Genomic DNA, 26,662 nt, shown 5'->3' with positions numbered 1-26,662 from the left:
TATATATATATATATATATATATATATATATATATATATATATATATATATATACCTGTCAACATTGGCTAATAGCTGTCCTTATAAATGATTACAATTTGCGTATTAAAGTTGTAGTACGCTGTACATTATTTGAAATGATAAAATCAGAATCAGAATCAGAATCATCTTTATTGCCAAGTATGTAGAGCACACAAGGAATTTGTTTCCGGTAGAACTATAAAACTATAAAACTATACTATAAATCTATAAAACTATAAAAGAACTATAAGGTGTACTGCATATTAGGCGCAGGGTCATCTTTTGAAGAAAATTAAGGCTTTTGGGTGCGCCTTATACACCGGAAAATATGATAGCAGTGTCAACTCGACACTTATTTTATTTTGAAGGTGTCAGGCGGATATCCGCGTTTGGTGTGGCTTCGCTGGCTGACTTGACATCGGCTGTAAACTGTGAAGCGACCGCTCTTGGTCTCAACCTGCTTGTTGATCGCCCCGTGCGGCCGATTAACACACCGCCGGTTTATTATTAGCTCGGCTGGCACCGCGGGGACGCTTTTGACTCGACGCGAGAAGTCGTCGTACAGCGACCGACACCGCCTCGCGGCGGCGTTTGGGTCGAGTTTGGATCGCCGAGTCTTTTTCACTAACCCCCCCTTCCTCCTCTTTCCAATGTAGCTCGGTTAGCTAGCAGCGTCGCGATCACATCGTTTCCACAGCGCCTTTTTTTCTTCCCCTTTCTTTGTGTTCTCTCGCCCTCCTCCCCCTCTTCTCCACAAGCTTGCCGGATAACCATCGCGTACCGAGTACCGTAATTGTGGGAAAAAAAAAGATTGAGGATCCATCCCGAGGCTGTCAAGCGGGCTCACCCCCCCCCCCTCCTCCACCTACCCCGGTGACCGAGCGAATTAATGGCCGGAAATCCGAGGAGGGGCGCGGGTCTCATCGGCTTGATGAAGGACGCCTTTCAGCCCCACCAGCAGCCCATGCAGCCCCACCAACCCGCCGTGGTGGACAAGAAAATGGTGGAGAAATGCTGGAAGCTCATGGATAAGGTATCGTTTTTTATCGGTTAAAATACCAGCTTCGCTTTTTTTTTTACTGTCACTACCCTCTTTGGGTGTTCTGAAATGGAACGATGGTACTGATGAAACCACACAATCCAACAATCTCACATTGACTACCACCGCCCTTGAGTTTGAATCGAGTACTTCAAAAAATAGTATGAATGAGGTTATAAACAAGGCTTATTACACTTCAATAATTTTTGGTAAAAAAAGGAGAAATACGTTTTACCCCCTCTTACCCAAAATCAGTGGGCATTTGTCTCTCGATGAAGTACAAAATGGATACAATACAATTATGCCAATATTGATTGATATAGCTCTGTAACAACAGCAGAAGCTGTAATAAAGCGCTTAACATGGACAACTATCATGAAAACAGGAAAATAAAGCAGTCACAAAGATAGTAGAAAGCACCAGGGAGTAAAACTAAAATCAAGCTGAGTCAAATGCTAAAGAGTACATAGATTGAGGTTTTATAACAAACATCTCCGGTGAATGTATAAATGAAATGTATAATAAATACTAGCTAGCTATCGATTTGCTATCTATTCGGTATCTAACTAGCTAGCTGGCTCCCTAGCTAGCTAGCTATTTGCTATCTATTCGTTGAAACGGGCAGTTTATTGGGCCATATCAGAAGGTTAAATTAATTGTAACTATTGCCCACCGGTTTTTAATAAGCAGACGACCTACTTTGAAATACCGCTGCCCATGATTCATATCAAGAAAGCATCATGATGGATTACGGAGGGTTTTACAAGAGGCCGCTGATTTAACCGAATACAATGGTGGCTCAATGCAGGACTTTAGTTTGGTTCCGTTTCTACGCTTGGAACACAAAACGCTCCCAAAAGAATCACCAAATATATTTTGTAACGTTATTTTACGTATGAAAAAATCTCATACTTGGCTAGAAAAGCATAAAACAATCACATCAAAAGTATAGAATGAATAATAGTAGTATAATAGACAAAATGTTCCTAATGCAAAAAAAGTGTCACCAAATACCTCAGTAAACTTTTGGTCATTTTTCACAGAGGATAAAGAACATATGCCTGTCTATGTTGTTATTCCATTTGTACGTGTGTTGCTTATAAGGGTGTAACGACCCTAATATTGAGGCTAGTAGAATTAGCCGATCTACGGTGTTTTGCATTATGTGTTAGCATTAAGCTAGTAAGATTTTTGTAGTTGGGAATGGATTGGATTAGCCTTTATTATTTGCCTTTATTGTAAAGTGTCCTTGAGAGCTTTGAAAGGTGATTAGAATGTAATGTATTATCATTATTATTATTATTATGGTATTATTGTTTTTTAATTAATTTATTATTATTAGTCTCGCAGTGGAGAAATTTACATTTCACAGCACAAAAGTGATGAAAGAGGAAAGGAAAGGAAGAAGTAGAAAAACAAACTACATGAGCAACTGTAAACGTATCCACGCTCGCGACGCCATCTTGAAGTACGTATAAAAAAACTACAGTAAATATGTGACACAACACAAAAGACACAGACAGCCATTCAATCTTAAACACTATCTGCACCCTCTTTGTTGTATGAAGCAGTTCTAGATGAAAGAGAGCATCAAAGTGTCCTTTTCACCAGTGGATTAAGGACATCATGGTGAAATGTGCACGTTTGCTACAAGCTAAATGTTGAAAGCAAACACTGAACGCTGTAGCATCCATTGACAAAAAGAGATTGTCTCACATCTTTTGTCCCACGTAAATCCGCTTCAATTCCAAGCAGCGGCCAGTTCCACATCCGCATCGGCGCTTTGCATCCATGTAGCCGCAGACTGTCCAAGACTGTCTCTTGTTTTCTGCTAAGCTAAAGTTGTTTGCCGTCACTTCACTGAGCGCTAGGTATTCCCCCCCCCCCCGTCGATTGCAGGTGGTGCGCTTGTGCCAGAACCCCAAAGTGGCATTGAAAAACAGTCCACCGTACATCCTGGACCTGCTGCCGGACACCTACCAGCACCTGCGCACCATCCTGTCACGCTACGAAAGCCGTATGGACATGCTGGGCGAGAACGAGTACTTCCGGGTGGTCATGGATAACCTGACCAATAAGACGAAGCAGACCATGAGCTTGTTCAAGGAGGCAAAGGAGAGGATGTACGAGGAGAACTCGCAGCCCAGGTTAGCGTCGACATCTTGTTTTATGGCAACCATAGCTCATATGACATTTCACACGTCAATCAAACACGGTTTTGGGTTACAAAAGATGTATTATGAAGATGCAAATTTCAATGAACAAAAAAGGGATATGTGCCTGAAGCATATTTTTGTCAGATATTAATTTGCATATTCCGGTTTTCAAGATGACAGTTTGGTCCAACTTTATGAATCATTGCTCTTTATCTTAGTTGATTATTTATTATAATTTTCCCCCCAAAATAAAAAATAACAGAAACAATATATGGGGAATTATTTGTGATTGATGCACGTGTATTTATAACTCATTCACTGCCAGACAACGTGCAAAAATGTGTCCATTCCAGTGACAGGGCTTTTGTCATTTTCACTCAAATTGCAGGACCCACAGAATATTGAGTTTTAGGACTACATAAACATTCAATGGAGCGTAAGAAACCTTAGAATCTCTTGCTTTTATCAGAAAAAAAAGAGTTAATTCCTCAGTTGTATGGATCTGGAGTTATCTGAGTTTGAAATGGGGGCGGCTGTACAATATACAATACGTATTGCTTTATTTAGCAGCTCGCAAATGTGTAAACTAAAAATGTTAAGAATGTTAATGAAGAATTACACTCTCTTCTTTCATCAGAAAAAAAAGAGTTAATTCCTAAGTAATATGGATCTGGAGTTATCGGAGTTTGAAATGGGGGCGGCTGTACAATGTCCAATACAATATACAGGTAACATCCGACGTCCGACCCGCTCGACTTACGACCACCTGTACTTACGACCATGACCTCCAGACCCTATTTTTTTTTTATTTTAATTCGACGCCTGGCACCGCAACGCGCTAGCAGGCCGGCAACGCATAGAACAATTTTGGCCAGGCAGCCAGCCAGCATCTCACTCTCGCACAGCAATCGACCGTGTGATGGCACCGGAGAGAGAGAGGGGGGGGGGGGGTTGCGTGTCATCTAGCCTCCGATCTTCTATTCAAAATTTTGAATGGATTTCGACTTACGACCATTTCGACATACGACCGTTTGTTCGGAACGGAACTCGGTCGTAAGTCGGATGTTACCTGTATACACATTGATTTATATAGCGCCGTAACAAAGCGCTAACATGGACAAAAGGCAAATGCTGCCCGCTCGTGGGAGGGGAAAAAACATAGCCAGATGTCTGACCACCGCTTTATTGGAACCCTCTCGCACAAAAAAAAAAAAAAATTGGGAATGGCGCTCCACATTACACTTTTTTCAATACCCGGATAAATTCAGGAATGGTGGTAAATGAGTTAATGACAACAAAAAATCATTGTGAGTTGCAATTCATCGAGTGGCAGCAAAAAGAGCATCCGTTTTCAGATAAAGATCTATAATTAGCACGTCCACTTCCCCTTTTTTTCCCCATCGAAATGATTACAGAGCGAAAGTCGGTCCTTCTTCCTCATGAGCCACCGTCGTGTTGTTTTGAGAGCACGTCACCGAGTCAATCTTTGCCCCCCCCCCCCCAAATCCACCCCCACAGGCGAAACCTCACCAAGCTGTCACTCATCTTCAGTCACATGCTCGCCGAACTCAAAGCCATCTTCCCCAACGGCTTGTTCCAAGGGGACAACTTCCGCATCACCAAAGCCGACGCCGCCGAGTTTTGGAGGCGCTCCTTCGGGGACAAGTGAGTTTGCGTTTAGAAAAAAAACCCATCATGTCGTCCATGTTGGAAGGACTCTGATCATGGCCGCCCTCGCAGGACCATCGTGCCGTGGAGGACGTTTCGTCAGGCGCTTCACGAGTTCCATCCGATCAGTTCGGGCCTGGAGGCCATGGCGCTCAAATCCACCATCGACCTCACCTGCAACGACTACATCTCCGTTTTTGAGTTTGACATCTTCACAAGGCTCTTCCAGGTTAGCATAGCCGCTTTGAAGGCCAACTAGCATTCCATCTCTCGAAAATGTTGAGGGTTCATGTGACTCACACTCATTCCTATAGCCGTGGTCATCTCTATTGCGCAACTGGAACAGCCTCGCCGTCACACACCCGGGCTACATGGCCTTCCTGACGTATGATGAGGTCAAAGCGCGCCTGCACAGGTTCATTCACAAGCCCGGCAGGTAATTTTCAAATAAGTCTTATTTTTTCTGTGTATATTAACTACTTCATTGCCAGACGATGTGCAAAAATGTGTCCACTCCAGTGCCAGGGTTGTTGTCATTGTCACTTGAATTCCAGGAACCACAGAATATTGAGTTTTAGGACTACGTAAACATTCAATACAGCATAAGAAACTTTCGACTCTCTTCTTTCATCAGAAAAAAATGAGTTCATTAGTTAATTCCTAAGTTATATGGATCTGGAGTTATCTGAGCTTGAAATGGGGGCAGCTGTACAAAATACAATACATATTGATTAATATAGCGCTTTAACAACAGCTGAACTTGTAACAAAGCACTAACATTGACAAAAGGTGAATTCTGCCCCCTCGTGGAAGGGAAAAACATTGCCAGAGTTCTGACCGGCGCTTTATCTGCACCCTCCGCAGGAAAAACCAAAACCGAACCAAAAACTGAATTTATTCTGGAATTGAACTGTGACTTATTCCCAATTGTTTTCTTACAGGGGTGCTGATAAAGCACTGGTCAGACCTCTGGCAGTGTTTTTCCCTTCCACGAGGAGGCAGCATTAGCCTTTTGTCCCTGTTAGCGCTTTGTTACCGCTTCAGCTGTTGCTAAAGCGCTATATAAACCAATATGCATGTATTGCATTGTATTTTGTACATCTGCCCCCATTTCAAGCTCAGATAACTCCTTATAACTTAGGAATTAACTCTTTTTTTCCTGGTGAAAGAAGATAATTTAAGGTTTATATAGTCCTAAAAGTCAATATTCTGTGGGTCCTGCAATTTGAGTGAAAATGACAAAAACCCTGGCACTGGAGTGGACATATTTTTGCACATCGTCTGGCGGTGAATGAGTTAATATGGAAATATCAATACATTTAGTTTTTAAATCAAGTAAAAAGTGTCAACTGCCCCTTCAGCTACATCTTCAGGCTAAGTTGCACGCGACTGGGCCAGTGGGCCATCGGCTACGTGACGGCGGACGGCAACATCCTGCAAACCATCCCTCATAACAAGCCTCTTTTCCAAGCGCTCATCGACGGCTACAGAGAGGGATTGTGAGTCGGGTTGCGCCATTTTGATTTTTGAAATACTTTAACATTTATGAATTAATTGTGAAAAGTCCAAAACAGTCACACACACACACAATGTCAACCAGGCGTGAATATGTGGCTACAAAATCCCGTTTGTGTATTTTCTAGCTACCTCTTCCCAGATGGCCGTGCGCAGAACCCGGACCTAACGGGCCTGTGTGAACCATCTCCGCAAGACCACATTAAAGTGACCCAGGTGGGTTCCTCTTGTCAGCGAAGCTCTCGCGGGTGTTCCCCAGGGGTCATTGCGCGGTCTCTGTTTTTTTTTTTTTTGTTGCAGGAGCAATACGAGTTATACTGCGAGATGGGCTCCACGTTCCAGCTGTGCAAAATCTGCGCCGAGAACGACAAGGACGTCAAGATCGAGCCGTGCCGACACCTCATGTGCACTTCCTGTCTGACCGCCTGGCAGGTGAGTGACCCAGTCCTGAAAATGACCCCTGACCCCGTTCTCAACAAACCGCATTTGTGTGACATCAGGATTCAGAGGGTCAGGGTTGCCCCTTCTGCCGCTGTGAGATTAAAGGCACCGAGCCTATCGTGGTGGACCCCTTCCACCCCAAAGCCGGCGGGGGGGCTTTCGCCGGCTTCCAGGGGGGAGCCAGCCGAGCCGAGGCGGCCGCTAACGACGAGGACGACGACGAGCGTCTGGAGGACCAGAACCTCGTCATGAGCAGGCTGGCCTGCAGCAAGGTAGGTTCGATTCCGCGGTAACGCAATATGGCCGCCATATGTGACGCTACGTTTAAAGGGGAGGTTAACATTTTTAAAAAGTAGTCCTCCTCTGACATCTTGGCACTATGATGAAGTACCGTATTTTCTGCACTATAAGGCGCACCTATTTTTTTTTTTTTTGTTGCAAAAGCTGACCATGCGCCTCATAACGCGGTGCGCCTTATGTATGGAAAACGTTTTCATATGTCATTCATTGAAGGTGACCCTTATAATGCGGTGCATTGCTTTGGAAGAAAATCAAGGCTTTTAGGTGTGCCTTATACATTGGAAAATACGGTAATTTTACACAGAAAGGAGCACTTTTCCAATAGATGGCCAATTTGAAACCTCTTTTTTTTTCTGGGTTGTATTTGTAAAAACACACACATGGGAATGAAATCCGCGGACATGTTTTTGTCTAGGTGGAACGCCCGCCATCTCCCGTGTCCCAGCTGCCTCCCGTCCCGCCCCGGCTGGACCTCCTACAGCAAAGACCCTCCAACTCACACGGCCAGCTGGTCCAAGGAGCCTGCGCTAAGGTCTTGTACAAGTCCACCCAAAGAAAAACCACTTTTGGACGACAGAAACCACTCATTTAAATTTAAAAACAGCCTCCCTTGTTTTTTTTTTTTTTTTTTGACCGCAAACAGATGGGGGCCACACACAGGGACAAGCCCCTCCCACTGCCCCCGGCACTCCGGGAACTACCGCCTCCGCCTCCCCCGGAGCGTCCTTCCCTGGTGACGGCGGATTCCAGGCTGCAGAGGAGACCCCTCCCCTCGACGCCCGACACGCCCGCTTGGGCCGCCAACTATATGGTGCCGAGGCCCGCTTGCAAGGCTAACGCAGCGCCCGTCACGTCTCAAGGAGGCGGAGCTGAGGGGGGAAAAAGCAACATGGCTACCAATGCTATCTACTGCCTGGCCGCCAGGTATGACAAATCAGAGGGGGTGTCTAAAAAGGGTCTTCAGTGAATGACTGTGACCTTTTTTTGGGGGGTCAGGTCGCTGCCAACGTCGGCCGTTTCCAGCAGGGAGACGTTGCCCACCGACTGCGAAGAAAACGAGTACATGAGCCCAACCTCCCTGCCGGCATCCGGCGCCCCGTGGATCATCACCGGCTCTCTGGTGCCTCCGCCTCCGCCCAGTCAAGCCAACCACAATGACGTCAGGTGATTTTTTTTTTAGTAGCCACAAGATGGCGCCAAAATTCTGGTTACGTTGTCATTTTGTTTGGGGGGGGTTGGTGTTACTCATTCACTGCCAGATGATGTGCAAAAATGTGTCCACTCCAGTGCCAGGGTTTTTGTCATTGTCACTTAAATTCCAGGACCCACAGAGTCAGTCAATACAGTGTTAAAAATCTTTTATCAGGAAAAAAAAGAGTTAATTCCTAAGTTATACGGGTCTAGAGTTATATGAGCTTGAAATGAATGCGGCTGTACACAATACAATACAATACATATTGGTTTATATAGCGCTTTAACAACAGCTGAAGCTAGAGCAAAGTGCGAACATGGAAAAAGGGAAATGCTGACACCCATGCATGAAAAAAACAAAAGACGAACAAATTCGGGTATGAAGCTTTAAATTCCCGAATGGCAGTGAATGAGTTAATAGTAATTGTTAAAATACAATATTTGATAATTCAGCATAAGAAACCTCAGTCTCTCTTCTTTCAAAAAAAAAAAGAGTTAATTCCTAAGTTATATGGGTCTGGAGTTATCCGAGATTGAAATGGGGACGGCTGGACAAAATACAATACATACATATTGATTTTATATAGCGCTTTCACAACAGCAAAAGCTTAACAAAGCGCTAACATGGACAAAAGGGAAATGCTGCCCTTTGTGGAAAGGAAAAACATTGCCAGAGGTCTGACCAGCGCGTTACCGGTATCCAAGCAAGACATCTTTTTGTGACTTACTTTTTTTTGTGACATACTTTTTTGTGACTTTTTTTGTGATGTACCTTTTTTTGTGACTTACTTTTTTTGTGATTCACTTTTTTGTGACATACTTTTTTTGTGACTTACTTTTTTTGTGATTCACTTTTTTGTGACATACTTTTTTATTTACTTTTTTTGTGATTCACTTTTTTTTATTTACTTTTTTGTGATTAACTTTTTTGTGATTAACTTTTTTTGTGACATTTTTTGTGATTGACTTTTTTTGTGGTTTACTTGCGCTTCCAGCGGTGAAAGCCTCGACGTGGATTCGGCAGACCCTCAAGTGTACGAGGCAATGTGTAACATCCAGGCGCAGGCCGCCGCCTCGGAGACCCTCGATCACGGTACGCCTTTCCCCCGTTCGATGCTACTTTACACCCGAATCCACATCCTGTGTTGAGGAGACATGGTTTTAAGTTCCAGTGTGGTTGACTTCATGCGTCAGTAGAGGGAAGTCGCTGGAAAAGGTGGTGGGCAGGGTGCGGAGGGTCCAAGTAGGATTTTTTTTTTTTAGTTAATGCACACGGATTTTATTATGTATCATTTTACTTATGGTTTTATTGTTATGTGCTTTGTTTTATTGTTCTTATTGTAAAGTGTCCTTGGGTGTTTTGAAAGGCGCTTGAAATAAAATGTATTATTTATTTGTATTTTGACACGCGTGTGCGTGCCTGGGTACTTTTCAGAGCGTCCTCAACACTCCTCCTCGGCGGTCTACCAAGCCAAGTCCACAGAAGGCCCCTTCGAGGACACTTACGAGTACGACTGCCCTCGGCCGATGGCCCCCCCGGCGCCTGCCCGGCGGGTTCTGGCGGACGCCAACGGGCCTTCTAAAGCCTTCAGCAATCTCAGCATCGACGGAGCCGTGGAAGCCGGTATGTGACGCTACAAGCGCGTGTCCGTTTTGTTGAATTCCCCTTTTGATTTGGTCATCTTAGCAATGAGATAGCATCAAATTCACTTTTATTTTGTATTTATAGGTTTTCCTCAGCTAGTTTGGGCGGGGTTGTGTCGTCACATTCGCTTTTACATCCTGTTTCTAGTTTTTTTTTCCTGTAAAGTGGTTGCTTAGCAACAATGAAATTAAATACGCTTGCTGTTCACGATGTGCCACGGCATAGCACGGCACTAACCATAGCATCACATTTACTTGCACTTCCTGTTTCATTTTCATGGTTCAGCATCACGCTAACCATAGCATCGCTTTCACTTTCACTTCCTGTTTCATTTTCATGGTTTAGCGTCGCGCTAACCATAGCATCACATTCACTTTCACTTCCTTGTTTCCTTTTCGCAGCCTAGCATTGCGCTAACCATAGCATCACATTCACTTTCACTTCCTTGTTTCCTTTTCGCAGCCTAGCATTGCGCTAACCATAGCATCACGTTCACTTTCACTTCCTTGTTTCCTTTTTGCAGCCTAGCATTGCGCTAACCATAGCATCACATTCACTTCCTGTTTCCTTTTCACGGTCTCGCATTGCGCTAACCAGAGCATCATATTCACTTCCCGTTTCCTTTTCACGGCCTAGCATCGCGCTAACCCTGGCATCACATTCACTTTCACTTCCTGTTTCCTCCCCTCAGGTTTGTACGCAGCCGGCGCAGAACCCGAACGCCCACCTAAACCCCTCCCACGGCGCGCCAATTCGGACCGGCGTGCTCGCCCGCTGACCCGCGAGCCCCCTTCAGCTTTACCGGAGCAGCCCCCCCGGCCCTCCTCCTCGCACACGCCGCCGCCGCCGCCCCCTTCGGCCGGCGGGGTGCTAAGCGGTGAGATTGAGTGCCTGATGTCTCAAGGCTATTCCATCCAGGACATCCAGAAGGCGCTGTTGATCGCCAGGAATAACCTGGAGACGGCCAAGAACATCCTCCGAGAGTTTGTGTCCGTCCCCTCGGCCGCGCACATCGCCACATAGTCCCGCCGCGACCTCCCCAAAGCCTGCCTCGTGCCATCGTCGCGCTGTCAGTTGCCTCCGAAACTTTCCACGCTTTTATCCCACAAGGAAAACTCCATAAAGCCTTCAAATGTTTCTTAAAGCGTACGTCGTAACTACCCAAGGGACCACACGTCGACTCAATGTGACCCCCCTCCCCGCCCTCCGCTAGCTGCTTGTGTCGTATCATTTTTAGCGTGGCCACGTGCAGTCACAATAATACTCATAATGATGTCGTATGAACAGTTTGACCATCGAGATAGGCTGTTGGGAGCTAAATCGTAGCAAATTGTATTTGTTTGAGCACTCCAGTTCGGCAGGCAAGCATCGCATGTCGTTGACTATTACCTCCTTGAATAGCTTTTTAGCTGATTCACTGCCAGACGATGTGCAAAAAATGTGTCCACTCCAGTGCCAGGGTTTTTGTCATTGTCACTCGAAATCCAGGACCCACAAAATCATTAGTTTTAGGACGACATAAAATGAAGAAAATAGTTAATTCCTAAGTAATATGGGTCTGTAGTTATTTGAACTTGAAATGGGGGCATCTGTAAAAAATACAAAACATACCTATTGATTTAAATAGCGCTTTAACAACAGCTGAAGCTAGACAAAAGCGCTAACATGGACATCTGATGTTGTATTAGCTATCCATTAGCTAGCTGTTAGATGGCTGTTAGCTATCTGGCTATCTATTAGCTATTTATTAGCTAGCTGGCTAGCTATTAGCTGGCTATCTATTAGCTATTTATTAGCTATCCATTAACTAGCTTTCTATCTATTTGAGTTACTTCCGGGTTGAGTGAACGCTGGCGCATGTTGCTGCCGCTGCTCACCCACAGGAAAGGTTTTTCCTGTGACTGTAAAGTGACCTTGAGAGTTTTGAAAGGCGCTTAGAAATGAAATGTGTTATTAAAAGGTAAATGCAAAAAACATTGCCATGGCTATCGCTTTATCGGCACCCAAGCATGAAAAAAAACAAAACCCGAACAAATTCGGAAATTGCGCTGCACATCACGTTTTTAATTGACGAAAACATTCCTCAATGGCAGTGAATGAGTTAAAAACAAAAATACCATTCGGGTTCACATTTTTTAAACCATCTAGTTTATTTCGTGTCATTTCCATTTATTCCGCAACCTTTTTAGGCATCTTTTTTTTTTTTGTTCTTGACATTGAATTCTACTTCCTGTTTTATATGTACCGCAGCTAGTTGAGGCTGTAACTTAACGGCGTCACATTCACTACCTGTTTTCTATATTTTTTTTTTTCGACAAGAAATTTGAGCATCGGAACTACTTTTACCTCCTGCTTCCGTTTATTCTTCTTCAAACAACATCTCCTTTTTCTATTTGTTTTCCGCAGCCCGTTTTAAGCACCAATAGCATCTACGGTGATACCTCGGTTTACGAACCCTTTGGCTTACGAACTTTTCGGTTTACGAACGTTAAATTTATGAACATTTTACCTCGGCATACGAACTATTTTTCGGGATACACACGGAGCTGCCACAATGAGTGATGTGTCGTTCGCAAACGAGCCCGTTCTCCTAAAAGAAAATGGCAACCGGCTTATTTTGGTCCTCTATATTCCACGCCCCCAGTCGTCGGTTAAAGCCATGTGATTGGTCAAGAACGCAGCAGTGAGGGGAGGTGGTTTAAACATTAAAGAGACAGGCAGACGAAAGTGAGAGAGTTTCAACTTTGATAGTTCAAAGGCAGAGTGTAGACTGCAAGGTTAAAATTCCCATCAATCAAGCTCCACAAATAACCCGCACAAGCCATCTGTGCCCTGGATGCAAAAAGCTATCAACCCAGCTAAACAGAACACGATTGATGAGGAACTAGGTAAAATTATCGCAGAGAAAGCACCTACAAGGGATCATTCCTCAAGATGGCTATGTTCCTTATCAAGTGTTTAATGCTGATGAAACCGGCCTCTCCATTCCATCAAACCATCAACGACCATCACAAAGATAAATAAAACGACTTTATTATAAAGTACCGTTTATTTCTTTAATTATAATACCACAGCACATTTATTACACATAAAATAAGGTATATTTTTGTGGAGTTTTAAGGCTTAGAAAATTAGAAAATTATGTTTTATGGGGACCTGGGAACGGATTATTCTCATTTTAATTGTTTCCTATGGGAAATTAATATTTGGGATACACACTTATCACCTTACACACTGTCTGGGAACCAATTAAGTTCGTAAGCCAAGGTATTACTGTACTTCCATTTTTTTGCACCATTTTTTCCCTACGACCCAGTTCAGCATCAATTTTCATTTACTTCCTGTTTCTACTCGTTCCGCAACCCTTTCAGGCAACGATGATAGCATCACAAGCACTTTTACTTCGTGTTTGCGCATCCCTAATTGCACACGTTTGTCATTTCGCCTCGTTCCGTTTCTGACTTTTAAAAAGCGCCAACAATAACCGAGACCGAAAGAAGAACAAACATATTCCAGTCTGGATGAGGAGTGTTTTAACGTCGGTTTTACTTCGAATGGCTTACGTCAGATGTCTTGTTAAGTAACGTCTGTTTTTGTGCCTTTTGGCAGGTTGGCTCGCCATTTTTGGAAGACTTTCTTCCTGGATTAGTCACAGATGGTATGAATATGAAAAAAAAGAGATTAAAACTCCATTACTTAAATGCTAATACTAAAGAATTGTTGTCATGATGTAACGTTATGTGTTAGCTAGCACGTTGACTTAAGGTTATGAAATGTCACGTTTAAAGGCCTTAAGGAGGACTTTTTAAAGTGGTACTTTTTTTTGTTTGGGTGGGGGGGAAACTCCACTCGAGGGACTTTGCATGACTGAGGATAAACTCAGCGCTTTATCTTCCGTCTTGAAATTTTTACGTGCCTGTCTCTCCCGCACACTCTCATTCGATTGGCCATCTCAAACGAGTTTCATTTCCAAGACAAAGTTGAAATATGTCTTTTCACTCGCCTTTTGTTTTTTGTCTTGACAACTCGCCTACTAAAATGTTTGTTGCTGCTTTGTCGCCGTATACATGTAAATATGATTTATTTATTGTCTTTTTAATATCCTCGGCGTTTGTTGCGTTGCCATTTTTTTCATGCCCAAGCCATTAAGATTTTTAATTAAACAGTATTTTCTTTAAAATATTGCTTGTGTGAGTATTTTATCGATAATAGTTTTTCTTTGCTTTATATCAGTACTACGGTTACAAATATTACAGCGCAAGTATATTAGAATTAGCGCATATTGCTACATGATCTGCGCCACATAGGCGCACCTTCAACGAGTGACATTTAAAAACATTTTCCATACATAAGGCGCAATGGATTATGAGGCCTTTTGAAAAAGATCTTTTAGGTGCGCCTTTTGTGCAGAAAATACGGTACTTCCCTGACACCTTTAATCTCCTAAATATATATATATATATTTAAAAAAAAAAGTTACCTGCTCCTTTGTGCCATTTTTGTCTCCATTGACTGCCTTGAGGAGCATCGTGTCCTCACTGTTGGCGTTGGCGTTGTTCTTCATTTCCACCACAATGTCATCTTTGGTGGTTTTCTCTTTGGAGCTGGTGGAGGGAAGAACGTGAGAACATTTTAGATGCGTGCTAGCGAAGGCCAAGACTTAAAAGACAACCGACACCATTTTTTTTTGTTTCCTAACTGACATCAGAAAAAACGTTTTATAGCATCTAAAATACCCAAAACACACAGTCTGATATTTTTAGTCAAATGCAAAACACCAATGAAAATGACTTAAAGTGTCCCAAAACACACACAATGAGCTCGGAACTGACATATGATGTACTTCTGTTAAAATAGTTAAATAAATACATTTACTTCAACAGCAAATGTAAAACGCTTTATTTTCCTTCAGAGGTTTTAACTTTCGTCGTCTGCCATTTTGTCTTACCGATATCGAGCTATAATCATTTGCATTTGTTTCGGGCTTTTCCGTGATACGCCGGAAACCACCGAAACAGATAATCGTACATTCATTTACCCATGGTGCATTGCAGTATTTACATTGATCGACAGAAATAAAAACGAGTCGTACTCAGTGTAAATCTCGATTATTGCCACAAGGGGGAAGCAGACACATTGTCAATCGTGAGCTAGCCCGAACGTCATGGTTGTAGTATTTATTTATTTTCATTCCGACAAAAAAATATCATTTATTATTATTATGATGATTATTATTATTAAAAGGTAAATGCAAAAAAACATTGCCAAAAGCGTGTTGGGCCAACATTTTCACCGTTCTAATCCTTGGTTGTAAAGCGGGTTTGACATGCATGAGCTGCTACAGCTGCAAAGCATAATATAAACACAAAGTCAGCCATTAAAATTAGAAGCTGGAATAATGAAGTTAAAAAAAGAACGTTGTGAGGTTCATTAGCCAAGAACTCGTTGTTTCGACTAATAATATACAACGAGGTTCCTGCTAATCATGAGCCTCACTTTTTACAATGAACACAAGCAATTGGTTGACTTTCAAGATGCTCTCGTTTCATTTTTTTAGCCTCTTTGTGAAATAATGTCAAGTGAATTTACATAATAAAATCTTCATTAATTGTGCACAGCATTGGTTATATTGGGAACTGTTTTGCTGTTAACAGTCGTGTTATTTTCTGGAGACGCTTTCTACTCTTAACAGTCCCTTGCGTTATCAGTGTGTTGCAACGTTATTTTCTCCCTTATTATATACTCTTACGCTCCCTTGCATTATTATTGTATCATCGTTATTTTTTTATATTTTGTTTTATGTACAATTGTAGGTTTTTTTTCCACACGAATTGGTCTGTCAGATGTTAGCACTAAGCTAGTCAGCATTTTTTTTTTTATCTCCCGGGAATGTACGACTATTTCTACATTAAAATACCAACACATTTGTCCTAAATTATGCATAATATGAACATGTTTGAGTTTAATTCAACTTACATGACTTGTTTTTTGAACTTTAGCTCAGCTAAACTGAGCGGCGTCCTCGTTTGGTGAGCATCCAAACACCTGCGGCGTGTACACCTCCCGAATGATGCGTTCTGGAACAACTCGGAAATGCGTCAACTAAAAATGTTATATATCGATCACTTTTCAACACCGTTTAACCTCAAGAGGATCCAGTTTCAGAGGAATAGCTAGAAAGTGTCAGTTTAAATATTTAAAGTCAAATTCTGGTATTAATTAACACATTCACTGCCAGACATTGTGCAAACACGTGTCCACTCCAGTGCCAGAGTTTTTGTCATTGTCACTCGACTTCCAGGAGCCACAGTATATTGAGTTTTAGGACTACGTAAACATTCAATGCAGCGGAAGAAACCGTACTCTCTTCTTTCATCAGAAAAAAAAACCAGTTAATTCCTAAATTATATGGGTCTGCAGTTATATGAGCTTGAAATGGGGGCAGCTGTACAAAATACAATACATATTGGTTTACATAGCGTGTTAACAGCTGAAGTTGTAACAAAGCGCCAACATGGACAAAAGGCAAATGCTGCCCTCTCGTGAAAGGGAAAAATACTGCCAGAGGTCAGACCAGCGCTGTATCGACACCCCCGCAAGAAAAACCAAAACCCGATCAAGTTCGAGAATGGCGCTCTACGTCATATTTTCAATTCCTGAATAAATTTGTGAATTCCACAAAATACAATGCAATACATACATAATGGTTCATATAGTGCTTTAACAAAAAATAACATGGAAAAAAGGGAAATGCTGCCCCGTTGTGGAAGGGAAAAACATCGCCAGAGGTCTCGCCAGCGCTTTATCGACACCCAAGCAAGAAAAGAACAAAGCCTGAACAAACCTGGGAATGGCGTCAAATTTTCAATTCCCGAATACATTCGTGAATGGCAGTGAATGAGTTAAAATGGCTGCTGAACTAAAAGAAATGTATAAACATATTGAAAAAACGTTTTTATTTGGCATTTTCTTGCAAAAACATTATTAAAAAAACACAAGCGTCTAAGAATCCCACCGTACTTAAATTACACACTTTTTTTGTAGAGGGAAATACAAAAAAACAAAATATGAACAATATTTCCCCGGTGTGTAGTTATACGGAACCCAGCAGAACATGACATCATCGCGTGTCAGTGAAAAGAAATGAATCAAAATATATATTAAAAAAAAAAAGACAATTCAAAAAAACGGGCCCAGCGGGGGGCGCCAATGTGCCTGCTTCAAACTGAAATCTCTTCAAAATCATGAAAGTAATACAATAAAAAAAAAAGCACGCTTGTGAACAATATTTTTAACACGCAAAACGGGTGGAACACAACACAAGGATCATACATACAAACATATTCAGTGTACTCCGCAGAAATCTCCAAAATAAAACAAAAACCGGGCCAAAATGGATCGCTAACCTCTTTTGAAACCCAACCGGCTAGCGTCAGTCCACTGGCATATTTACAAACGGTCCGAAAAAAAGAAGAAACGGGTTTGACAGCAGTGTGAAACGAGTGTGTGTGTGTATGTGTGTGTGTGTATTTTGTGTGTGAAGATCTTAAATAACAAAAAATATATATAATATGTACACTCAGATTGGTGAAGCGATGATGAAACATAGGACAAACGATGGATGAACTTTTAGAAAATGAAAAACATTCATTCGAACGATTTTGTGTGAGTGTTTCTGTGTGTGTGTGTGTGTGTGTGTGTGTGTTGTGTGTGTGTGTGTGTGTGCGTGTGTAAATACTGAAAAGTATGTTGTTGGGAATGTGTGATTAGAGTCCCTGCTGGTCTCAGATCAGCTCCTCCATTGCTGATTCTTGCATACCTTCACTGGATGAACACAACACAGTGACGTTAATAGCGTGTAAACATGCCAGAGATTTTGTATTTTTGTAATGTAAAAAAAAAAAAAACAATTCTTGTTGAATTAGTACCTTCTTCTCATAAATTTGACTCCGGTAACAAACAGATTTATTATTTTGGGAATATTGCTACCTTTGGCAATTTTTTTTTTTTGCAATGAGATTTTCCCCATAAATCTACAATTTGATTCCCCGCAGGTCATATTACATAACATTTCTAACTCATTCACTGTCAGATTAGGTGCAAAAATGTGTCCACTCCAGTGCCAGGGTTTTTGTCATTTTCACTCAAATTCCAGGACCCACAGAATATTAAGGTTTAAGATGACATCAACGTTCAATGTAGCGTAAGAAACCATAGATTGTCTTCTTTCATCAGAAAAAAAAGTGTTAATTCCTAAATTATATGGGTCTGGAGTTATCTGAGATTGAAATGGGGGTTGCTGTACAAAATACGATACATATTGGTTTCATCTAGCTGGCTATCTAGCTAGCTAACTTGCTATCTAGCTGGCTACCTAGCTAGCTATCTATTAGCTATCTAGCTAGCTAGCTGGCTATCTATATCAGCTATCTAGCTCGCTATCCATTAGCTATCTATTAGCTAGCTAGCTAGTTTTCTATCTATCTGAGTTATACCGGGTTGAGTTAATAATAATAATAATAATAATAATAATAATAATAATAATAATAATAATAATAATAATATTAATAATAATAATAATAATTATTATTATTATTATTATTATTATTATATAGCACTATAACAGCTGAAGCAGTAACAAAGTGCTAACATGGACAAAAGGCAAATGCCGCCCCGCCAAGGAAGGGAGAAACATTGCCAGAGGTCTGACCAGCGCGTTATCAGCACCACCGCAAGAAAAACTAAAACCCGAATAAATTTGGGAATGGCGGCAAATGAGTTCAAGTATCCGTTTTCCGAAATCTTCATAGTTGTATCTTTATCTCGTCTAAATTAGAAAAGTACTGTATTTTCTGGAATATAAGGCGCACCTTCAATGAATGACATATTTAAAAATGTTTTCCATACATAAGGTGCACCGCCTTATAAGGCGCAGGGTCAGCTTTTGAAAACATCTTTTCTTTGAGGTGAGCCTTACAGTGCAGAAAATACGGTAGTTACCTGACAACTTTCATCTCCTAAAAATATATATATATTAAAAAATAAAACGTTACCTGCTCCATTGTGCCATTTTTGTCTCCATTGACTGCCTTGAGGAGCACCGTGTCCTCACTCTTGGCGTTGGCGTTGTTCTTCATCTCCACCACAATGTCATCTTTGGTGGTTTTCTCTTTGGAGCTGGTGGAGGGAAGAACGTGAGAACATTTTAGAAGCGTGCTCGCGAAGGCCAAGACTTTAAAGGACAACCGACACCATTTTTTTTTTTTTTTTGAAAAACGTTTTATAGCATCGAAAATACCCAAAACACACAGGCTGATATATTTAGTTCAATGCAAAACACCAATAAAAATCACTTAAAGTGTGCCAAAACTGCTACAAAATTAGCTCGGAACTAGCGGGTGAGCAGCGGCAGCCACGCGCGCCAGCGTTCACTCAACCCGGAAGTAACTCAAATAGATAAAAAGCTAGTTAGCTAGCTGATAGATAGCTAATAGATAGCAAATATCTAGCTAGCTAGGTAGCTAGCTATATAGCTCGCTAGATAGCTGGATAAATAGATATATATATTTTTTTCTAGAACATTCCTCCTTCAAGTATAATATTTCCCAAACTTTATTGAGCTATTTGAGCTAATCAATGTTGTATTGATGAGATTTGAGATACACCTTTATTCATCTCGCATTGGAGAAATTGTCAATTTTATCATGAAGTATATTGGACAATGATTTTCCTTCTAATTTCGCCATCAACACGGATCAACATGAAGTTTTCAGCCCAAACAAAGTACCCAAAATGCATTGTGTGTCGCTTTCTCGGTCAGGGGCGTTCCCTCCGTGACGTCACGTCAGGAATGGTCACCAACTCAAAAACAAGACTTCCTGAATATTCAACGCGAGTCTTAAAATGTAAAATATAGCCATACGCGGTGGAATCTTTGTAAAATACGCTCAGTTGAAGTCATTTGAAGTGATATTACAAATTATGGAAGCAACTTGTCCGGAAGTGTCGGTTGTCCTTTAAGAGCTACTTACATGTCCTGCTTCCCCGAGCGACCGCACGGGATCTTGCCCTTCTTGTGGAGGAAGTAAAGCACGCTGCCCAAGATGGCCAGCAGCAGCAGACACAGAATGATGACCACAATGATCACGCCGCTGCCTTCTACTACACAAATACACACACACACACACACACACACACACACACACACACACACACACACACACACACACACACACACACACACACACACACACAAACACACACACACACAAGAAACCACATACATATAATCACTATTTTGTTTCTCAACTCAATTGTGTTTATAGAGAAACTTAAAAAAAAAAGAATAACACATTTCAATGGTAGCTTTTGTTGTCAACAAAAATATTTTAACTAAGGATGGGCATGTCACTTTATTTTGGTGATTAAAATTGTATTTTTCCCCCTTCCTAATAATAATAATAATCATTATACATTTCATTCATAATTTTATTATCTATTGTAACACATTTACTGAACAATTTTACTGATCATTGACTAATTTTCATTCCGATCCCCAGTTTGGACACAAATGCAAAATAAATAGAACAGTAAAAATAAACAGAACAGAAATAGTGACCGCCGCAATCTCCTTTCTTGCCTAGGCGGTGCTGATGAAGCGCTGGTCAGACCTCTGGCAATGTTTGTTCTCTAACACGAGGGGGCAGCATTTGCCTTTTGTGTTCATGTTAGCGCTTTGTTACAGCTTCAGCTGTTGTTAAAGCGCTATATAAATCAATGTGTATTGTATTTTGTACAGCCGCCCCCATTTCAAGCCCAGTTAACTCCAGATCCATATAACTTAGGAATTAACTTTTTTTCTGATGAAAAAAGAAAGTTTAAGTTTTTTTTTACGCTGCATCGAATTTTTATGTAGTCCTAAAACATAATACTCTGTGGGTCCTGCAATTTGAGTGAAAATGACAAAAACCCTGGCACTGGAGTGGACACATTTTGTGCACATCGTCTGGCAGTGAATGAGTTAATGAATAACTCATTTTCAAATTTGTAGTAAAAACACAATGAATTACTGTGGTTTACATGGCGCAATTTAAAATTTTAGTTCGGACTTTAGCAAGCATCGTAGTATTTTAGAAGTTTGATTTGCTTTCATGGGCCGAATAGAATGATGTGGCGGGCCGGATTTGGCCCCCAGTCCACATGTTCACATTTTTGCGCATCGTCTGGCAGTGAATGAATTGTGCTATTTGTTGTCTCAGCATTTAAAACATATATTTTGACAGAAAATCCATAATCCAATTTGGCGATTTAAATGGCAATCAAATCTCTTCTTGTATTAGAATGAAGCGATTGGAAAAAGACAAACGTGACAGAATGTTTTTTTTGGGTGCGAATCGACCACATGCTGCTTCATGAGCTCCCGTAATTACTGAGGATTTTTACTCAGTCATTCAAAAGGTGCTGTGAAGTTGCGCCTACGCAAAAAAAAGAGAATATTTAATCAGCCTGCAGGCCATCCGAAAGGCTCAGAGAGTCCCAGAGAGAGAGATCATCAATAAAGCATGGAGGAGGTTCCTCAAAGCCTTTCTTTCGCTGTCAAACGAAACGAGGAGGAAAAGGAGGAGGCGGCGGAGGAGGACCATGAAATGAGCAAGCAGAACGAGCAAGCAGTACGACCATCTTACCGGGATAGAAGGGAGCGCTGGAGGTGACCAAGGGAACTGCGAAAAAGTAGAACAACACGCTTTTTTTGGTGTGTTTTTAAACACGCTACACTTCACACCAACAATGTTACTTTCTGCTGCCTTTTTACTCAAAAGGAGTAAAAAAAATGACTTTGTTGTCAAGCAACTCGGTTGAAGTGAATTGAGGAGATTCGATTCGCCATTTCGTGGGGGCTTTGGTGGCAAGGAACTATGTGGAGGTGAGTGGAGGAGTTTTATTTCAAGACGAGAAGTGGTTTGCTTCCATCTTGTGGTATCAATAGGTAAGGATTAAATTTAAAAATAATTTAATTTAAAAAATGTTAATTTACGTTTGACTTTGGAGATTCAATTGTGTTTATTAACTCGTTCGCTGCCATTCCCGAATGTATTTGGGTTTTTGGTCTATCTTGCAGGGGGTGCCGATAAAGCGCTGGTCAGACCTCTGGGAATGTTTTTTGTCTTCCACGAAGGGGGCAGAATTTGCCTTTTGTCCATGTTGGCGCTTTGTTACAGCTTAAGCTTAACAAACTTAAAGCGCTATATAACAAAAATTAAAATATATAAACAAATAATAAAATATATTAATATATAAATCAATGTGTCTGTATTGTATTGTATTTTGTACAACTGCCCCCATTTCAAGCTCAGATAACTCCGGAGCCATACAACTTAGGAATTAACTGTTTTTTTTCCTGATGAAAGAAGAAAATCTAAGGTTTCTAACGCTGTATTGAATGTTTATGTCATCCTAAAACTCAATATTCTGTGGGTCCTGAAATTCGAGTGACAATGACAAAAACCCTGGCACTGGAGTGGACACGTGTTTGCACATCATCTGGCAGTGAATGAGTTAAAGGTTAAATTTTGCATGGATTCAAATTCAGCATGGCTAGCATTAAAATGTAAAATTAAATCGTCAAGGCTGAATATGGATACTCGGATTAGGTGTACGTGAATCAATGCAATATCGGTGACAAAAAAGTGAGACTCGCTTACTAGCTTTGATGCTAAAAGCTCGGACGTCAATTCCAAGGTCGTTGGAGGTGTTACACATGGCGCTAATGTCCGAAAGGACGGCGACGGACACCACGCTATGGGTCACGTGGTCGCCGGATTTGGTGAAGACCTCATGCCAGTTCTACGGAGAGAAACCGGACGTTGGTCAAGAGAAGTCAGTCGGGGGTGACGAAATGATAGTCATCGCACATCACTCCGTCTAGTCACCTGGCTAGCGTCAAAGATCCACGCGATGCTAGGCGCCGGGTGGCCGTGTGCCTCGCAGCTCAGGTTGACCATTTTCCCAACTGGTTCCTCCAGATGCACCTCTTGCTCTTCGCCCACCAGCTGAGGACCACCTGTGTACACACACAAATACGCAGACAGACAACCGCAATGATACACAAGTATGTAGCACGGTAGCCATTTTTTTCTCCCAGTGGTGTGTTTGAGATAACTGACCGTTGACGACGATATGGACGGAGCCGCTGGTGTGCAGGGCGGGCAGGGCGGGGACGGTCACCTCGCACACGTACTCGCCCGCCGTTTCGTAGTTGGCGTCCTGCAAGTGGAGTGTGTTTCCTACACCCACTATCTTACTGTCCTGTACACACACAGTGCAGTAGGGTTTCAGCAATGCAGGTCAAACTAGTTTATATTCTCGTAAAATTGCCCACTGGCCATTATTGGACTTCTGGGATATAGTTGAGTCTATAAAACGCCTGCGGTGACCATCTTGAAATATGCTGAAGTCCAAGATGGCGCCCGAGGAGCCCTTTTGTTGTTGTTTTTGTGTGGATAGGGATTGTTTTTCAGTATTTTTTGGCCACAACATTCATCAAGGAGGAGAGCCTACTGAGCGGTTGCGCCTTAACGGCAGCACGAATATGCCAGCACTGTTTTTGATTTGGGAGGAATGACAGTGCCATTTGACTGTCATCGCTGGACAACTCGGGGCCATTTTTGCGCAGAGTAATGGGCAGCATTTTCACAGCCCCGCTTTGTTCAGTGGAAAGGGTGGGTGGAACTGTCGCGGCTTGGAATTGAAGCGGATTTGTTATTATTATTATTAGCTATTTGGCTAGCTACATAGCTATCTAGCTCGCTGGCTAGCTATTTAGCTCGTTGGCTATTGGCTATCCATTAGCTAGCTGGCTAGCTTTCTATCTATTTGAGTTACTTCTGTGCTGAGTGAACGCTGGTGCGTTATTTACGTGGGACAGGAGATGTGAGACTGTCAATGGAGGCTACAGCTTTGTGTTTGCTGCCAGCATTTAGCTTGTAGCAGACGTACACATTTCACCGTAAATGTCCTTGATCCACTGGTGAAAAGGACGTTCTGATCCTCTCCTCTTTCATCAAGAATTGCTTCATACGACAAAGAGGGTGCAGAAAGTGCTTAAGATTGACTGTCTGTGTCTTTTGTCTTGTGTCACAGTATTTGTTATTTAGTATTTGTTGTTGGTGTTCTGACTTCAAGATGGCGCCGCGAGAGTGGCTGCCTTTACATCAGCTCCTGTATTTTGTTTTTTTTACTTCTTCCTTTCTTTTCCTCTTACTTCCATCACTGCTGTGAAATGTAAATTTCTCCATCCAATGTAGATCGACTAACCTTGTACCAGACCGTCGACGTCTTCAGGGAGGACAAAGCGTTGCACGATGCGGTCAAATCTTCCCCTTTTAACATGGCCTCAGATTCTTGGGGGACCACCACAGCGGGATCCAGGTCTGAACACAGTACACACACACCCAACAGGACAAGGTTCCCATTGAAACCCTTCTTTTGTATAATGCGCTAACAAACCGCCGCTGTATGCGGTCTGTGTGATTAATGCTAATGAGTTCTGAGTACATATTATGCTAACGTTGTCGCACGGACGGTGTCCTCACAGTGCACATTGAGCTCCATCTCTCCTTTGACATCGTCGTGCGAGGTACCGTCCCGAGGTCGACAACGGTAGAGGCCGCGGTCGCCGCGTGACACCGACTGCAGCATCAAGACGTTGCCGCGACTATCCAGGTCCTCGTCCGCGCCGGATTCCTGTCGCAAACATGTCGAAATGTTGAAAAACAAAATGGATGGAAGATATTGCATCTTCATGGTCTGTGTAGGCTCTCAGTCGTACAGGAGTGGTCTATTGATGAAAATGTTTCTTCAGTCGGCATCTGCACTTTATGGAAGGTGTCGGATGTTTCGCTCCTCATCCAAAGAGCTTCGTCAGCTAACTAAGGTTGTGCTGGTAACTCTGGCCCTATATATATACCTAATGGACAGAGGTGGCCGTGCCAGGGACCTATCAGAGCGGAGATCTGGCACAGCCACCTCTGTCCATTAGAGATATATATAGAGCCAGAGTTACCAGCACAACTGTAGTTAGCTGACGAAGCTTTTCGGATGAGGAGCGAAACATCCGACCCCTTTAAAGAAGTACAGATGACGGCTGAAGAAACCTTTTCATTGATGTGTCATTTTTTTCAGCATAGCTGACATCAAAATTGTGCTTTGAATAGGAATTAAACTACTTCCTGTTTTGTTCACACTGCAAGTCACAATGACCTAATTGGCAAAGCAAACGCAACATTTTTGTGTTTGACATGGGAACCGGCTCCTGTCAGCGTCTTACAACCCAGACTGGATGGACAGGGTCAAATCTGTCAAGGCCTCCGCGGACCTTTCCGTGTTCACGGGGGGTTGGTAGCAGCTCTGCATATGAAAAACATTCCCGGCGCGTCTTTTTGCATGTCACCCCTATCTCGGGGGGACTTTTTTTTTTTTATGGCAGATAGAAGAGCTTCTATTCTTACTCGCGCCCTGCTGAAGATGAAGGTCGGCGTGGGGTTGCCATCGCCCTGGCAACGCAGCTCCACAGTATCCCCCTCCTTGATCAAACCCTCAGGCGACTCCCTCCACAGCTCCACCATGGTGGCTGGGTCTATGCACACACACGCACGCACGCACGCACACACACACACACACACACACACACACACACACACACACACACACACACACACACACACACACACACACACACACACACACACACACACACACACACACTCTGTCAAGTTAAACAGTCTTACTCAGCGTGCTTGTAAATTGCCATTAACAAGATCATTTCCACAGGGTTGCCAGCACAGACTGTTCGATTGTCTTACTGTTCCAGAAACAATGGACAAACAAAAAAGCTAAAATGGCTTTTTAAATGCGAGGGACAGAATACTTGGCAACACCCTGATGGTAGCAGAAAAGTGTTGCAATGGCACTTTGAGTGACAGGTTGCTTTTGGCGGGGTAGTCACATTTTAGCTAGCATGATACAATTGACCAAGTTATGGCTTGTACATTGAAAAATTCATCAGCTCAGGCAATCATCGACTATATAAAAAGTGTGTTTGTTGCGCAATGTCCGCGGCAGACTTACAGTGAACGGTGACGCCGACGCTGACGGACTCGACGGTTCTGATGGCGCCCGGCACGAAGAAGCTAACCTCGCAGGAGAAGTTAGCATCCTTGTCCTCCTTGAGCACCTGGTACTCTAGCGTACTGCGTACCGAATACAAGCCGCTTGACTCCACCGTGTCGCCGAACCACACGTTCACACCTGCAAGAGCAAAGTCAACATTTCCGCCTTATGAATTAATTTTTATTTTTTTACTTAGGCTGCATAGCATGCTAACTTCAAGACCATTGCGGGCTTATTTATTTATTTAATTATTCATTCATCTATGTATGTATGTTTGTTTGTATATTTAATTTGTTTATTTGCTTTTAATTTCTTTCTTTTTTTATTTCTTTTTATTTATTTAATTTCTTTGTTTCTTTAATAATTTATTTATTCATTTTTTGCCAACTATTGTTTTTTTAAACATTTTATAAATCAAACAAATCAAATGTATTTATTAATGTGTTTGTTTGTTTATTGTTTCTATTTGCTTTTAATTTATTTTTTGTTTCTGTATAATTTGTAATTTATTTTTTTCAT

General features: G+C 42.2%; 2 protein-coding genes and 1 long non-coding RNA gene across 5 annotated transcripts in view; 1 reads left to right on the top strand and 2 right to left on the bottom strand.

Moving 5' to 3' along the window:
• The first annotated feature begins 381 nt into the window (after positions 1-381).
• On the top strand, positions 382-14,156 carry LOC148886626 (E3 ubiquitin-protein ligase CBL-like). The gene is made up of 15 exons (XM_089016471.1): positions 382-1,054; positions 2,960-3,207; positions 4,735-4,881; positions 4,957-5,113; positions 5,199-5,320; positions 6,246-6,383; positions 6,528-6,615; positions 6,700-6,831; positions 6,900-7,112; positions 7,556-7,672; positions 7,784-8,064; positions 8,137-8,304; positions 9,327-9,424; positions 9,767-9,955; positions 10,668-14,156. Exons 1-15 carry the CDS (start codon positions 911-913, stop codon positions 10,997-10,999), a joined length of 2,574 nt encoding a protein of 857 aa, XP_088872597.1. The 5' UTR covers positions 382-910; the 3' UTR covers positions 11,000-14,156.
• LOC148886625 (uncharacterized) lies at positions 9,335-14,994 on the bottom strand. Its single transcript, XR_016117778.1, has 3 exons — positions 14,925-14,994; positions 14,457-14,580; positions 9,335-9,471 (listed from the first exon to the last, which is right to left on the bottom strand). It is a non-coding gene; the product is annotated as an uncharacterized LOC148886625 (long non-coding RNA).
• Positions 14,995-16,917: 1,923 nt separating this feature from the next.
• mcama (melanoma cell adhesion molecule a) overlaps positions 16,918-26,662 on the bottom strand; it is a 58,311-nt gene continuing 48,566 nt past the window's right edge. The window contains exons 9-19 of one of the 3 annotated variants that reach the window (XM_089016472.1): positions 26,102-26,281; positions 25,483-25,610; positions 24,568-24,718; positions 24,290-24,405; positions 23,140-23,281; positions 22,906-23,036; positions 22,678-22,819; positions 21,661-21,696; positions 20,008-20,137; positions 19,030-19,153; positions 16,918-17,800 (exon numbers count right to left, since the gene is read on the bottom strand). In XM_089016472.1, the coding sequence (XP_088872598.1) occupies positions 17,798-17,800; positions 19,030-19,153; positions 20,008-20,137; positions 21,661-21,696; positions 22,678-22,819; positions 22,906-23,036; positions 23,140-23,281; positions 24,290-24,405; positions 24,568-24,718; positions 25,483-25,610; positions 26,102-26,281 (1,283 nt within the window). In that variant the 3' untranslated portion in view covers positions 16,918-17,797. The remainder of the gene's footprint in view (positions 17,801-19,029; positions 19,154-20,007; positions 20,138-21,660; positions 21,697-22,677; positions 22,820-22,905; positions 23,037-23,139; positions 23,282-24,289; positions 24,406-24,567; positions 24,719-25,482; positions 25,611-26,101; positions 26,282-26,662) is intronic. The other 2 variants (XM_089016473.1, XM_089016474.1) reach the window with 2 other exon arrangements.

This window comes from Hippocampus bargibanti, linkage group LG16 (genome assembly GCF_051943395.1).
Source record: "Hippocampus bargibanti isolate YZ-2025 linkage group LG16, ASM5194339v1, whole genome shotgun sequence".
Taxonomy (NCBI): domain Eukaryota; kingdom Metazoa; phylum Chordata; class Actinopteri; order Syngnathiformes; family Syngnathidae; genus Hippocampus; species Hippocampus bargibanti.
This window is presented reverse-complemented; position numbering and strand designations above follow the sequence as displayed.

Excerpts from the sequence above, each read along its gene's own strand:
- LOC148886626 (XM_089016471.1), top strand. The coding sequence starts at position 911 with ATGGCCGGAAATCCGAGGAGGGGCGCGGGTCTCATCGGCTTGATGAAG. Across the intron at positions 4,882-4,956 it reads AGGCGCTCCTTCGGGGACAA|GACCATCGTGCCGTGGAGGA; the intron begins GTGAGTTTGCGT and ends CCGCCCTCGCAG. Across the intron at positions 9,425-9,766 it reads CTCGGAGACCCTCGATCACG|AGCGTCCTCAACACTCCTCC; the intron begins GTACGCCTTTCC and ends GGTACTTTTCAG.